The 15,968-nt window shown below is 42.5% G+C and overlaps 2 protein-coding genes across 3 annotated transcripts in view; one reads left to right on the forward strand and one right to left on the reverse strand.

The window, feature by feature from the left end:
- Positions 1–238, reverse strand: part of CHD1L (chromodomain helicase DNA binding protein 1 like) — a 53,585-nt gene extending 53,347 nt beyond the window's left edge. The window contains exon 1 of the mRNA XM_049879914.1: positions 44–238. Coding sequence (XP_049735871.1) covers positions 44–176 — 133 coding nt within the window. The 5' untranslated portion in view covers positions 177–238. The remainder of the gene's footprint in view (positions 1–43) is intronic.
- The window catches only part of FMO5 (flavin containing dimethylaniline monoxygenase 5), a 77,180-nt gene that overhangs the window by 206 nt on the left and 61,006 nt on the right, over positions 1–15,968 (forward strand). The window contains exon 1 of one of the 2 annotated variants that reach the window (XM_049879916.1): positions 234–606. The exons of the other annotated variant lie outside the window; for it this stretch is intronic. The gene's annotated coding sequence lies outside the window, so the exon portion shown is untranslated. Of the gene's footprint in view, positions 1–233; positions 607–15,968 lie in introns of those variants that run through there. 2 annotated transcript variants of the gene reach the window in all.

Below are 15,968 nucleotides of genomic sequence, written 5' to 3' on the forward strand. Positions count from 1 at the left end.
AGGAGTTGGCCCATCTGGGCGGAAGTTCGCCGGGCCCACTGACCTGTCAGACCCCACAGCCTTAGGTCGTGCTCGTCCACCCGCGCCCGGGTACCCTCGGCTCTGTACTTAGTCTGAAGAGCCACCAGGAAGTCCGGCATGTTGCACTGGCGGGTCGCGGCGCCCGCGCGCTCCATCCGGCCTGGAGAGGCCCCGCCCGCGCGGCCCTGCGCGCTTTTGCTTCCTTACGCGCTCAGGCCCCAGGCCACTTGCCGGCGCTGAGCGGATGGAGCGCAGCCGCCGCCAGAGGGCGCGTCCTACGCGGCTTTTCGGACCAGAGTTGGGCATGCGGCGCTCTGGTTACCCTACCGATTCATTCAGGAATTCTTGTAGCGCTGGCAGGGGGGTCACTAAAATTGGGATCGATTTCCCTCCGCATATGAACCTCCGCCAGTACTATGCTGTACAGAATCCTTAATAATGTTTTTTGTCTTAATGTTACCCATAAATCGTAATTCCCGGGACATGCAAATGCCTCCCCCAGTCTGCAAGCCAACAGGACCTCAGGCAGAAGCGGGGCTGCTGGGTGATCACTTCCTTCCCTCGGATTACGGAGTCCCGGCTCTGGTAAGAAGCGCAGCGACCCCAGCCCCGCGGTCACGGGGACCAGAAGGCCAGAGGCGCTGGCGGACTGGCCCCGGCCTCCAGAACCCGGGCGGCTGACTGGAGTTCGCGTTCCCGGACCGAGGAGTGGGAATGGATGGCAGACACGCAATCCCGCTGAGCGCTCACTAGCGGCTGGGCGCCTCCTCTAGGGCCACTTTAGGCATGCTGCAACGTAGGGATACCTCTACCCAGACCCACTGGCCTTCTAGGTTCCGTTTTGGCGCACAGGCTTGCTTGCTCTTTGGCGGGGCAGAGAAATCGGGCAGCCACTGGGGCTGCGCGGCTAGCTCCGGGTGGCAACGGAAAGGGTTAGAGAGAAGGCCTCAGGGCGGCCAGGAAGGGCCCTGGGACACAGCGCGTCCCTCCAGGAGCAGAGGTCACTTGGCCCGTCCCGCTCCACCTGGTACGGGCTGCAGTGCCCAGGAGTTGCATGTGAAAGGCCGCCCAATTCCCGGGCCCAGCGCGGGCCCTGGCACAGTCACGCTAGCGGGGGAGAAGAGTCTTAAAAGTTCAGTCTTTCGCAGGTCGTTGGGTGGAGGGAGATCAGCCGCCAAGCCAGCGCTCCAAGGCCTGGCGGGGGCTCCGCGGGTGCGCTGTTGGACGGGGAGGGGACGGCGAAAAGGGCCCAGGCTGGCTTGCGGAACTCGGCTCCTGCTTGCAGACTGGCACCTGCATGTGTCCGCATTTTCGGTCTACACCTGTGACAGGACACGGAGCCCCAGCGCCGCCCGCACGCTGCCTCGCACGCTGCCTCGCACGCTGCCTCGCACGCTGCCTCGCACACTGCCACCCCCTCTGACGGTGTCACCAGATGCAGTCCGCACTGCCCCCCTCCACCACCCCCCCCCCCCCAGTGATGCCACAAAGTGCTGGTCCTCCTTAGAGCCGCTGGGTTCTCACTCGTGTGCTTTTTCAAGACATGGTTGCCTGAAATGCTTATCAGGGGGTCGGGTCGTTCACTTATTTAATCAGCATTGACTGTCAGGTACCAGGTACTCTGCTGGGTTCTGGGGTTATACAATTCAATAACGCATCACCCCTGCCCTCCAGCGACTCACAGCAAGATTGTAAAGGACGGCATGTTGAGTTCTCTTTACACTAGTAATAACTTGGTTTATGTCCTGAAATATCCTTACTTATTACCTGTTAGCTCTATGGCCAAAGTTAGGAAACCCTAAAACAGTAGTAAATTAAAATCACAAATGCTGTCATTGTTTCCTGCAATGAATTTCAGCATGCACTTTTAGGACATGCTGAATTTGCACCTGGAACAATGCCTCACACATAGTATGCCCTCAAAAAGCATTGTTAAATGTTTGAATGGAGTGCCTATGGGGCAATTCTAAAAATCCAAAACCTATGACTGTCGTAACTCTCAGGTACAGAGATGACATTTCACAGATGAGCAAACGAATGCACAGAAAATTTAGGCAGCTTGTCTAATGTTTTCTAGTGAGTCAATGTTAACCGTCAGAATAAAGTTGTCCTAGTCATCTAGTGCTGTTGTGACAGGAATACCACATATGGATGGCTTTAACAAAGAAAAGTTTATTTTCTCACAGTAAAGTAGGCTAAAAGTCCAAAATCAGTGCGTCAGCTCCAGGGGAAGGCTTTCTCTCTCTGTTGGCTCTGGAGGAAGGTCCTTGTCTTCAATTTTCCCCTGGACAAGGAACTTCTCAGGCACAAGGACCCCGGGTCCAAAGGACATGCTCTGCTCCTGGTGCTGCTTTCTTGGGGGTATAAGGTCTCCAACTCTCTGCTTCCTTCCCTTTCCTTTTATCGCTTGATAAAAGGTGGTGTAGGCCACACCCCAGGGAAACTGTCTTTACATTGGATCAGGGAGGTGACCTGAGTAAGGGTGGTGTTACAATCCCACCCTGATCCTTTTAACATAAAATTACAAGCACAAAATGGAGGACAACTACTCAATACTGGGAATCATGGCCTAACCAAATTGATACACACATTTTGGGGAGGACATAATTCAATCCATGACAAAAGTCTAGCACCCACTCTTTTTTTCATTCATTTTTTACTTAGGTTATGAAGTCATGGCATTCATATTGATTCTACATTTTATTCCTTTTTAGAGAGAGTTATGTCCTCGGGCAACAGCAGCCAAACAAGATTAAAGGTAACCAAGATTAAAGGTCATTGGTGGACCTTAGCATTTGCCAACCCTACAAAAACAATCATGATCCAGCAAAAATTAGTGAACAGGTTGTGTTTGCTATCCATTATGTCCTTACCCTGTTGGGTAACAACAAGATACCAACTGGCAGCAGCTAATGAGTCAGATGTGGAACTTAGGTAAAAACTGTGACCACAGGTGAAATTTTATACAGACCTCTTCTTAAGTATGTGGACTTAGACCTCGGGACCCAGGTGCCTTAGAGTGAAAAAAACACTGGACAGGGATGAAGGAGACTTGGATTTCTCAACTCCCAAGAAAGGAAAACCTGTATTTTTACTTTTGCTGTAATTATACATCTTTGGCATCAAATAACACATCATAAATTTAAAACTTAGAAAATATACTAAAAAGAGGGCACATTTAAGTAAAGCAACAAAGTAAGTCTGCTTTATGGGACTGTGGGCCAGTCAGTTTAGAAAATTGGCACTCTCCTTTAACACCAAAGGCAAGAGCACAACACTAGAATATTATTAAGGAAATCTTTGTGGACATAGTCTAGAGGTTGTAAACTGGCAGCCATGCATGAAAGTTTGCCCCCAGGTCTTTTGTTTGGCCAGTCAGAGTTTGTTTTCCTCTTTTAATAAAATGTCTTTTGACTGTCTGCCTCACCATCAAATTGTTGTTGTTAGTTGCCATCAAGTCAGCTATTTCTCTTGGGGACCTTATATATAAGAGGGTGAAACATTGCCAGTCCAGTGCATCAGATTGTTGTTGGTGTTGTTGGGCGCCCTCAAGTTGATTCTGGCTCATAAAAATCCTACGTACAATAGAACAAAACACTCCCAGTCTTACACCATCCTCACAATCACTGCTATGTTTCAGCCTATTGTTGTAGTCACTGTGTCAATCCATCTCCTTGAAGGTCTTCCTCTTTTTCACTAACCCTCTATATTACCAAGCATGATGTTCTTCTCCAAGGACTGGTCCCTCCTGATAACATGTCCAAAGTATGTGAGATGAAGTTTCATTATCCTCAGTTCTAAAGAGCATTCTGTCTGCACTGCTTCCAAGACAGGTTTCTTGTTCTTCTGGCAGTCTTTGGTATATTCAGTATTCTTCACCAACACTATAATTCCGAGGCATCAATTCTTCAGTTGTCCTTATTCATTGTCCAGCTTTTGCATGCATATAATGTGATTGAAAATACCATGGCTTGGGTTAGGTGCACCTTAGTTCTCAAAGTAACATCTTTTCTTTTTAACACTTTAAAGAGGTCTTTTGCAGCAGATTTGCCTGATGCAATACGTCATTTGATTTCTTGAATGCTGCTTCCATGAGCATTGATTGTGGACTCAAGTAAAATGAAATCCTTGACAACTTCGATCTTTTCTCCATTTATCATGATGTTGCTTATTGGTCCAGTTATGAGGATTTTTGTTTTCTTTATGTTGAGATATAATCCATACTGAAGGCTGTGGTCTTTGATCTTCATGAGTAAGTGTTTCAAGTCCTCTTCCCTTTCAGCAAGCAAGGTTGTGTCATCTGCATATCACAGGTTGTTAATGAGTCTTCCTCCAATCCTGATGCCCTGTTTATATAGTCCAGCTTCTTGGATTATTTGCTCAGCATACAGATTGAATAGGTATGGTGAAAGGATACAACCCTGATGCACACCTTTCCTGACTTAAAACCATGCCGTATCACCTTGTTCTTTTCGAACGACTGCCTCTTGATCAATATATAGGTTCCTCATGAGCACAATTAAGTGTTTGGGAATTCCCATTCTTCACAATGTTATCCATAATTTGTTATGATCCACACAGCCAAATGCCTTCGCATAGTCAGTGAAACACAAGTAAACATCTTTCCGGTATTCTCTGCTTTCAGCCAAGATCCATCTGACATCAGCAATATCCGTCATTCCATGTCCTCTTCTGAATCCAACTTGAATTCCTGGCGGTTCCCTGTTGATGTACTGCTGCAACTGTTTTTGAATTATCTTCAGGAAAATTTTACTTGCATGTGATATTAATGATGTTATTCCATAATTTCCACATTTCATTGGATCCCTTTTCTTTGGAATGAGCACAAATATGGATCTCTTCCAGTCAAATGGCCAGGTAGCTGTCCTCCAAATTTCTTGGCATAGACAAGTGAGCGCTTCCAGCATTGTATCCATTTTTTTGAAACATCTCAATTGGTATTCTGTCAATTCCTGGAGCCTTATTTTTGACCAATGCCTTCAGTGCAGCTTGGACTTCTGGAAGCTCCACTGAGACCTGTCTACCATGGTGACCCTGCTAATATTTGAAAAACCAATGGCATAGTTTCTAGCATCACAGCAACACACAAGCCACCAGAGTACAATAAACTGACAGATGAGTGGTGGACCGTCAAATTAGTGACCTGCAATTTTACTTTTTGTTCTCTACCCAGAAGTATAATGGTTATACAATCTACCTTGCTAAATCTGAAAGACCAGTGCTGAAATTTAACCCGTGTGACATATTTCTATTTAACAAAATACTCAGCAATAAAACCAAATGAAGCCAAAATGCTTTTCATAACTCAGCCTGCACCGCAATGTCTTTAGACAATGTGATCTCACCACCTAGAGACTGTAATGTTAAGAAGATCTGTGACCTTCCTCCTGCTCCACTTAACAAGATCCCAGATCCTACCTTATGCCCTAACCTCACAAAGCTGGGTCTTAGGTTTGAAAAATGAGTACACCTGTTGCACCTGTATCTGCACTCCTGAGACACAGTTTCAACTTTGATGCAAGAGTTTCCCCACCTCCATCCCCAGAATTGCTCGAAATTGGCATACCCAATGAATCTTGATGATCAGAGAGTTTTAACAGAGAGTACTGCTGGAAGGGCCACAAGGTATACTAATCTATATATACCAATTTCGAACCATGGACGAGAACCTTGTTCTGTTTGAACAACTGCCTCTTGATCCATGTATAGTTTCCGCATGAGCATGATTAAGAGTTCTGGAATTCCTATTCTTTGTAATAATTTATGATCCACATAGTCGGATGCTGTTACATAGTCCCTAACGAACAGGTAAACATCTTTCTGGTATTCTCTGCTTTCAGCCAAGATCCATCTGACATCGGCAATGTTAACCATCATTCCATGTCCTCTTCTGAATGTGGCTTGAACTTCTGGCAGTTCCTTGTCTACGTATGGCTGCAGTTGTTTTTGAATTACCTTCAGCAAAATGTTGCTAGCATGTGATATTAATGATATAGTTTCATAATTTCCACGTTCCATTTGATTGCCTTTCTTTGGAATGGGCATGGATATGGATCTCTTCCAGTTGGTTGGCCACGTAGTGTACCCAAATTTCTTGACATAGATGAGTAAGCTCTTCCAGCATTGCGTCTCTTCGTTGAAGCATCACAATTGGTATTATTTCTTTAACTCCTGCAGCCTTGTTTTTCCCCAATGCCTTCAGTGCAGCTTGAACATCTTCCTTCAGTATTAGCAGTTTGATCATATGCTACCTCCTGTGCCATGCAATGTTTGACCCATAGAATTCTTCAGTAATGCAACAGCTAAAACTTTCTCTTCAGTTCTTTCAGCTTGAGGAATGTTGCTTGTGTTCTTCCCTTTTGGTTTTCTAACTTCAGATCTTTGTACGTTTCACAATACTTTGCCTCATCTTCTTGCCAAAATGAAGACAACTTGAAGCACTTAATGATGAAGGTTAAAGACTATAGCCTGGCTAAACACTATAGTATGAATTACACCTGAATGTGAAGAAAATGAAAATCATCACAACTGGACCAATAAACATTATGTTAAACAGAGAAAATATTGAAGCTGTGGGTTATTTCATTCTATTTGGATCAACAATCAATGTCCGTGGAAGCAGTAGTCAATAAATGACATACTGCATTGGGAAAGTCTGCTGCAAATGAGCTCTTTAAAGTTTTAAAAACCAAAGATATCACTTTGATTACCAAGGTGCACCTGACCCATGCCATGGTCTTTTCAAATTACTTCATATGTATGAGAAACGTAGAGTAGCTAAAGCGAAAGAAAGAAATAATGAAGTAAAAGAGCTAAACAGAAGATTTCAAAAGGCAGCTCAAGAAGACAAAGTAAAGTATTACAATGACATGTGCAAAGACCTGAAGATAGAAAACCAAAAGGGAAGAACACTTCTCAAGCTGAAAGGACTAAAGAAAAAATTCAAGCCTAGAGTTACAATATTGAAGGATTCTACAAGGAAAATATTAAATGATGCAGGAAGCATCAAAAGAAGATGGAAAGAATACACAAAGTCACTATACCAGAAAGAATTGGTCTATGTCCGAATGTTTCAGGAGGTAGCATATGATCAGGAATGGATGGTACTGATGGAAGAGGTCCAAGCTGCACTGAAGACAATAGCAAAAAACAAGGCTCCAGGAATTGACAGAATACCAAATGAGATGTTTCAACCAAAGGATGCAGTACTGGAAGTGCTCACTTGTCTAGGCCAAGAAATTTCTATTATATACCTATTAGAATGGACAATATGGCAATCCATAGCATCAAGGGCCTCTTTCGCCTTCGTCGACCCTCCACTTTACTAACCATAATGTCCTTTTCTAGCATTTGGTCTTTCCTGATGACATGTAAAGTAAGCAAGATGAAGTGTTGCCATCCTCACTTTTAAGAGGCATTCTGGCTGTGTTTCTTCTAAGACTAATGTGTTTGTTTTTCTGGCAGTCTACAGTATATTCAGTATTCATTGCCAACACCACAGTTCAAATGTATCAATTCTTCTTTTCTCTTTCTTTTTCATCGTCCAGCCATCGAGTCAGTTCTGACTTATAGCGACCGTATGCACAACAGAACAAAACACTGCCCGGTCCTGAGCCATCCTTATAATTGTTGATATGCTTGAGCTCATTGTTGCAGCCACTGTGTCAATCCACCTTGTTGAGGGTCTTCCTCTTTTCCACTGACCCTGTACTCTGCCAAGCATGATATCCATCTCCATGGACTGATCCCTCCTGACAATATGTACAAAGTATGTAAGACACAGCCTCGCCATCTGTGCCTCTAAGGAGCATTCTGGCTGTACTTCTTCTAAGACAGATTTGTTCATTCTTGTGACAGTCCACGGTATATTCAATATTCTTTGCCAACACCACAATTCAAAGGTGTCAATTCTTCTTTGGTCTTCCTTATTCATTGTCCAGCTTTCACATGCATATGATGCTATCGAAAATACCATGGCTTGGGTCAGGCGCACCTTAGTTTTCAAGGTGACATCTTTGCTCTTCAACACTTTGAAGAGGTCCTTTGCAGCAGATTTACCCAATGCAATGTGTCTTCTGATTTCTTGACTGCTGCTTCCATGGCTGTTGATTGTGGATCTGAGTAAAATGAAATCCTTGACAACTTCAATCTTTTCTCCATTTGTTATGATGTTGCTCATTGGTCCAGTTGGGAGGATTTTTGTTTTCTTTATGTTGATGTGCAATCCATACTGAAGGCTGTGGTTTCTGATCTTCATTAGTAAGTGCTTCAAGTCCTCTTCACTTTCAGCAAGCAAGGTAGTGTCACCTGCATAACGCAGGTTGTTAATGAGTCTTCCTCCAGTCCTGGTGCCCTGTTCTTCATATAGTCCAGCTTCTCGGATTATTTGCTCAGCATACAGATTGAATAGGTATGGTGAAAGATTACAACCCTGACGCACACCTTTCCTGACTTTAAACCAATCAGTATCCCCTTGTTCTGTCTGAACAACTGCCTCTTGATCTATGTAAAGGTTCCTCATGAGCACAATGTTCTGGAATTCCTGTTCTTCTCAATGTTATCCATAATTTGTTATGATCCACGCAGTCGAATGCCTTTGCATAGTCAATAAAACACAGGTAAACATCCTCCTGGTATTCTCTGCTTTCAGCCAGGATCCACCTGACATCAGCAATGATATCCCTGGTGCCACATCCTTTTCTGAAACTGGCCTGAATTTCTGGCAGTTCCCTGTCGATATACTGCTACAGCCATTTTTGAATGATCTTCAACAAAATTTTGCTTGCATGTGATATTAATGATATCGTTCTATAATTTCCACATTCAGTTGGTCCACGTTTCTTGGGAATAGGCATAAATATGGATCTCTTCCAGTCAGTTGGCCAGGAAGCTATCTTCCATATTTATTGGCATAGATGAGTGAGCACCTCCAGCACTGCATCTGTTTGTTGAAACATCTCAATATTCCATCAAGTCCTGTGGCCTTGTTTGTCGCCAATGCCTTCAGAGCAGCTTGGACTTCTTCCTTCAGTACCATCGGTTCCTGATCATATGCCACCTCTTGAAATGGTTGAACATTGACTAATTCTTTTGGTATAATGACTCTGTGTATTCCTTCCATCTTCTTTTGATGCTTTCTGCATCATTTAATATCTCCCCCATAGAATCCTTCGCTATTGCAACTCGAGGCTTGAATTTTTTCTTCAGTTCTTTCAGCTTGAGAAACACTGAGCGTGCTCTCTTTTGGTTTTCCATCTCCAGCTCTTTGCACATGTCATTATAATACTTTGTCTTCTGGAGACACCCTTTGAAATCTTCTGTTCAGCTCTTTTACTTCACCGTTTGATTGTGTAGCACAGTTTATTCACAAGCTTCCTCCTGCTCAATACCTGCTTCCAGTCTTTCGCTATTACAAAAAAAAAAAAATAAAAGCTGTAATTAATAACCTTGAGTTGATTCCGATTCATAGCGACCCTATAGGACAGAATAGAACTGCCCCATAGAGTTTCCAAGGAATACATGGTAGATTCAAACTGCTGACCTTTTTGGTTAGCAGCCATAGCTCTTAACCACTATGCCACCAGGGTTTCCTGTAAACATATATGACAACCATTTTCAATACTATTTTCTTTTTCTTCTCCAGGATTAAGTCTGAGAAAGAGAAATGAGGTCACGGCCAAGCAATCCATTGCTTTGGAACTGACAGAAATTCTTCTGTATGTCAGCTGCCTGATGGTATTCAAGGAGTAGGATTAGGCGTGTGAGATTTCCTAAGCTCTAAGAAGGATGATCAACCGTCCTGGTTTTCCCAAGAGTGTTCCAGGTTTTCAGCACTGAAAGTTCTCATGTCCCAGGAAATCCCTGAGTCCTGCCTGGGCAAATCAGAATGGTTGGTCACCTTATAAGTACTAGTCAGAGGTCGTTGGAATATGGAATTAGTGTGAGATCTTTTGAGAAATAAACTGTGATGAATGACACGCTTAAGCTCTACTTTTTGGGAACTGCCATGATAGTCCCAGAAGGAAAAACATCTTCCATCTGCTACACTTCCCATCTCTCTCCTCAAACTCCAGAGCTGCCTCTTTTAATTGTTCCTTTCAGATTTCACTGGAAATGGTGTGCATTGATTTGTTCCCTTGTGAAAGTTAATTTTTTCCACAAAATCAATGAGATGAGTAAACGTTACTTCACCTAGCATTGACCTTAGGTGTAACTGTAGAAAAGGCAAAGAGGAGAAAGAGGCCTGTGGTATAAAAGAAAGAACTTAGAATTAGAAGGCCTAAGGTCAAACTCCAGCCAGAGACTAATTATATAAGCACTAGAAATACACTTTCAACTCTCTTAACCTAATCCTTACCTATGCAATGAGAGGTTTAGATTTAATGATCTCTGAGACCTCTCCCAGCTCTACTGTCTTATAAATCAATGACTATTTTCAGTGTGCCTCTAACAATCTTTTTTAAACGGTTCCTCCACACTTCCTTCTCTGCTACTTGGAAGTTTAACAATGTCCCACGGATGCCCAAGACCCACTACTTAGATGACTCACTAATTTTTAACTGTGTTTCATGTTCCTAATTTTGATTAAAAACTTACCTAATCTGTGTCTTCATGTCTACTACGTGTCATTGAGTGGTAATGTAGCAATCAGACAGTTCAAGGCTCAGACTAGGAGCTCAGATAACCAGTAGGATTGGCAAAGATTGAGAGAGGAATCAAGATATCAAGAGTACACAGTCAGGGTAAAGTATTATTGGGTCAGCATGTGAATCCAAAGGAAGATACTAAACCTGAGATCAGCGCGTTTGAGGAGTAATAAAACCAAAAAATCCAAACTCGCTGTCAAATCAACCACAAGTCATAGCAACCCTATAACACAAAGTAGAACTGCCCCATAGGGTTTCCAAGGAGTGACTGCCAGATTCAAACTACTGACCTTTTGGTTAGCAGCTGAGTTCTTAACCACTATGCCACTGGGGCTCCACTGTGCCACTAAAAAAAAAACAGTGACTTCTAAATGCCAATACCAAAAGTTGCAAGGAATCTAAGATCCAGAATATATTTTTAAGTGGGAGCAGAGCAGGTAATCCTCTGAGACAGAGGCTGGCTATCAGGAGGGACTGGAATCTAGCCACAGCCAGCATCCAGGATTCATTCTCATATGTCCTAGAGCTTAAAAACAAACAAACAAACAAAAAACCCAAATCCATTGCAGTCAAGTCAATCCCTACTCATAGTGACCCTATAGGACAGACTAGAACTGCCTCATAGAGTTTCCAAGAAATACCTGGTGGATTCAAATTGCCAACTTCTGGTTAGCAGCCATAGCTCTTAACCACTACACCACCAGGGTTTCCTCCCACAGCTTAAAAAAAATAAAAAAGCTTAGGCGTAGGAAATTCTATGCCAAGAGAGGCCAGAGTGCAGATGGGAAATCTAGCTCCTAGTACTGGTGATACGGGGTTGAGAATTCAGTTCAGTTCCTGGAAACTGATATTATGGCAGAGACTTAATTATTATGGATCTTGGATATCAAGGTCAGAATGAGACCGGAGATAGTTGTTTCTTCATATCTTTTCAGAAAATTTTACTGTGGTAAAACATATAACAAAACATTTGCCATTTTAACCATTTTTAAGTGTACCATTTGGTGGCATTAATTATAGTGTGTTGGGCAGTGATCACCACTATCCGTTTCTAAATGTTTTTCATCACCTGCAACAATGGCCTCAAGCATAACAACGATTATGAAGGACTAGGCAGTGTTTTGTTCTGTTCAACATAGGGTCACTATGAGTCGGAACTGACCCCGTGGCATCTAACAACAACAACAAACAGAAACTCAGTACACCTTAAGCAATAACTCTCTATCTCCTCCTCCCCTAAATCCCTGGTAATCACTAATAAACTTTGTCTCTATGCATTTGCCTAATCTAGGTATTTCATATATAAGTGGGATCGTATAATATTTGTCCTCTCATGTTTGATTAATTTCACTTAATATAATGTTTTCAAGGTTCATCCATGTCACTGCATGTGTCAGGACTTCTTTTCATGTGCTCATTCTTAAAGGACAACTTTGCTGTATACAGAATTCTTGACAGGTATTTTCTTCCAGCACTTTAAATCTGTCACCCCACTGCCTTCTGGCCTCCAAGGTTTCTGAGGAGAAATTGGTACTTAACCTTATTGGGGATCTCTTTTTCTGTGATAATTTGCTTCTCCTTTGCTGCTTTCAGGACTGTCTTTGGTTTTTGGAAGTTTGATTTTAATGGGCCTTGGTGTGGGTGTTTTGGGGTTTTTTCCCATCAGAGTTGGAGTTCCTGGAGCTTTTTGTGGGTATAGACTCATGTCCTTCATCAAATGTTTAGTTTTCTGCTATTTTGTCTTCAAGTATTCTTTTTGTTTCTTTTCCTTCTGGGATTTCTATATTGCATATTTTGGTTTGCTTGATGGTATACCACAATTCCTTTAGTATCTGTTCACTTTTCTTCATTCTTTTTTCTGTTTACTCCTTAGACTAAATAATTTCAATTGTGTTATATGCTGATTCTTTCTTCTGCTGAATCAAATCTGCTGTTGAGCAACCTCGAATGAATTTTTCATTTTAGTTATTATATTTTTTCAGCTCCGATAATTCTGTTTTGTTTCTTTTTGCAGTCTCTCTCTTTATTGATAATCTCATTTTGTTTATGTATCTATTTTTCTGATTTCCTAGTTCTTTGTCCATGTACTCTTTTAGTTCATTGAGAATATTTAGTATTGTTCTTTTAAAGTGTTTTACTCTGTCTATTATCTCGGTTTCCATAAGGATGGTTTCTGTGACTTCATGTTATTCTTTTAATAGACCACCCTTTCTTATTTCTCTGATTGCCTTGTGGTTTCGCTGTTGTTGAAACCGGAACATTTGAATATCATAACATATTAGCTTTGAAACTCAGACTCTTCCCCTTCCTCAGAGTTTGGAAAAAAAATTTTTTTTTTATTGTTGAAGGCTGTAGTATGTCTTCTCAGTGACTTTCTTAACTATGCCCTCCTGGACATGCACTGGTACTGAGAACTCTGTTCCCCAACCCACGTCCAGCTAGTGTTTTAAAAGAGATTTCCTTGTACTCTAGGGAACAATAAACCACACTTCTCCCAGTCGTTGTAACTTGGCTTTGTGCTGGGGTCCTCCTTCAACCCTTAAGCTTGTTTTCAGTGTACTTACGGATCAGTCCAAGGTGGAAGTGCAGGGTCTTAGCTATTTTCTGTGCATGCATTTTGCCCTGAGCATGGTTGTGGCTTTCTCAGTTTTCCCATATGCATGATGATTTTGAAAGTGCTAATATCTGAAACTCTTACTCTGCCTTCTCCTTCAGCCTTTAGCCCTTAATTCTATGCTCTGATTGCACTGTTTCAGCCTCAGGTGCGTGTGGGAGCTCACGGCCTTCAAGCATCGCTCATAACTTCCTCATCCCCACATGAGTTCTGAGGTAGGCCAAACCAAGGAAAGCACGCCACTTCAGTTTTTCAGCCCAACCCTAGACAGATGAAACACATGTAATAATCCACTAGCAAAGTCTTCTCACTCCGGAGCCACAGATTAGGCCATCTCTCTGAAAGCACAGTCCACAGTCTGCTGCTGCTGCCACCACTACCAGGCTAGTGGCACGCAGTAAAAAATTAAAATTTTCCTACCATTTAAAAGCCACCTTTTTCTTGATTCAGTATTCACTTAATTGCTGCAGCCCTCTGACTGCTTTCCAGAGTGCTTGCAGAATTGAGTCTACCAATTTCTGATTGTTTACCTTGGTGATCGTGTAGGGAGATGGGAGCATGAACCTGTTCATACCTTCATCTTCCAGCAATCCTCTCTCCCATGATTTTTTTTTTTTAATTTTTATTGTGCTTTTAGTGGAAGTTTACAAATCAAGTGAGTTTCTCACACAAAAACTTATATACACCTTGTTTTTTTTTTTTTTACATACTCCCACTTACTCCCCCTAATGAGACAGCCCGCTCTCTCCCTCCACTCTCTCTTTTCGTGTCCATTTTACCAGCTTCTAACCCCCTCTACCGTCTCATCTCCCCTCCAGACAGGAGATGCCAACATAGACTCAAATGTCCACCTGATCCAAGAAGCTCACTCCTCATCAGCATCTCTCTCCAACCCATTGTCCAGTCCAATTAATGTCTGAAGAGTTGGCTTCGGGAATGGTTCCTGTCCTGGGCCAAGAGAAGGTCTGGGGACCATGACCACCGGGGTTCTTCTGGTCTCAGTCAGACCATTAAGTCTGGTGTTTTTATGAGAATTTGCGGTCTGCATCCCACTGCTCTCCTGCTCCCTCAGGGGTTCTCTGTTGTGTTCCCTGTCAGGGCAGTCATCAGTTGTAGCCGGGCACCATCTAGTTCTTCTGGTCTCGGGATGATGTAGACTCTGGTTTATGTGGCCCTTTCTGTCTCTTGGGCTCATAATTACCTTGTGTCCTTGGTGTTCTTCATTCTCCTTTGATCCAGGTGGGTTGAGACCAATTGATGCATTTTAGATGGCTGCTTGCTAGCGTTTAAGACCCCAGATGCCACTCTTCAAAGTGGGATGTAGAATGTTTTCTCCATAGATTTTATTATGCCAGTTGACTTAGATGTCCCCTGAAATCATGGTCCCCAAACCCCTGCCCCTGCTTCGCTGACCTTCGAAACATTCAGTTTATTCAGGAAACTTCTTTGCTTTTGGTTTAGTCCAGTTGTGCTGACCTCCCCTGTATTGTGTGCTGTATTTCCCTTCACCTAAAGTAGTTCTTATCTATCAACTAATTAGCGAATACCCCTCTCCCACCCTCCCACCCTCCCTCCTCTCGTAACCGCAAAAGAATGTTTTCTTCTGGGTTTAAACTATTTCTGAAGTTCTTATAATAGTGGTCTTATACAATATTTGTCCTTTTGCAACTGACTAATTTCACTCAGCATAATGCCTTCCAGGTTCCTCCTGTTACGAAATGTTTCACAGATTCCTCACTGTTCTTTATCAATGCGTAGTATTCCATTGTGTGAATATACCATAATTTATTTATCCTTTCATCCATTGATGGGCACCTTGGTTGCTTCCATTTTTTGCTATTGTAAACGGTGCTGCAATAAACCTGGGTGTGCATATATCTGTTCGTGTAAAGGCCCTTATTTCTCTAGGATATATTCCAAGAAGTGGGATTGCTGGATCGTATGGCAGTTCTATCTCTAGCTTTTTAAGGAAGCACCAAATCGATTTCCAAAGTAGTGGTACCATTTTACATTCCCACCAGCAGCATATAAGCATTCCAATCTCTCCACAGCCTCTCCAACATTTATTACTTTGTGTTTTTTGGATTAACGCCAGCCTTTTTGAAGTGAAATGAAATCTCGTTGTAGTTTTGATCTGCATTTCTCTAATGGCTAATGATCGTGAACATTTCCTCATGTATCTGTTAGCTACCTGAATGTCTTCTTTAGTCAAGTGTCTATTCATATCTTTTGCCGATTTTTTAATAGGGTTATTTGTCTTTTTGTAGTTGAGTTTTTGCAAAATCATGTAGATTTTAGAGATCAGATGCTGATTGGAAATGTCATAGCTAAAAACTTTTTCCCAGTCTGTAGGTAGTCTTTTTACTCTTTCGGTGAAGTCTTTGGATGAGCATAGGTGTTTGATTTTTAGGAACTCCCAGTTATCTAGTTTTGCTTCTGCATTCTTAATAATGTTTTGTATACTGTTTATGCCATGTATTAGGGCTCCTAACGTTGTCCCTATTTTTTCTTCCATGATCTTTATCGTTTTAGATTTTATATTTAGGTCTTTGATCCATTTTGAGCTCGTTTTTGTGCATGGAGTGAGGTATGGGTCTTGATTCATTTCTTTGTAGATAAATATCCAGTTATGCCAGCACCATTTGTTAAAAAGACTGTCTTTTCCC

Source organism: Elephas maximus, chromosome 3 (genome assembly GCF_024166365.1).
Source record: "Elephas maximus indicus isolate mEleMax1 chromosome 3, mEleMax1 primary haplotype, whole genome shotgun sequence".
Taxonomy (NCBI): Eukaryota; Metazoa; Chordata; class Mammalia; order Proboscidea; family Elephantidae; genus Elephas; species Elephas maximus.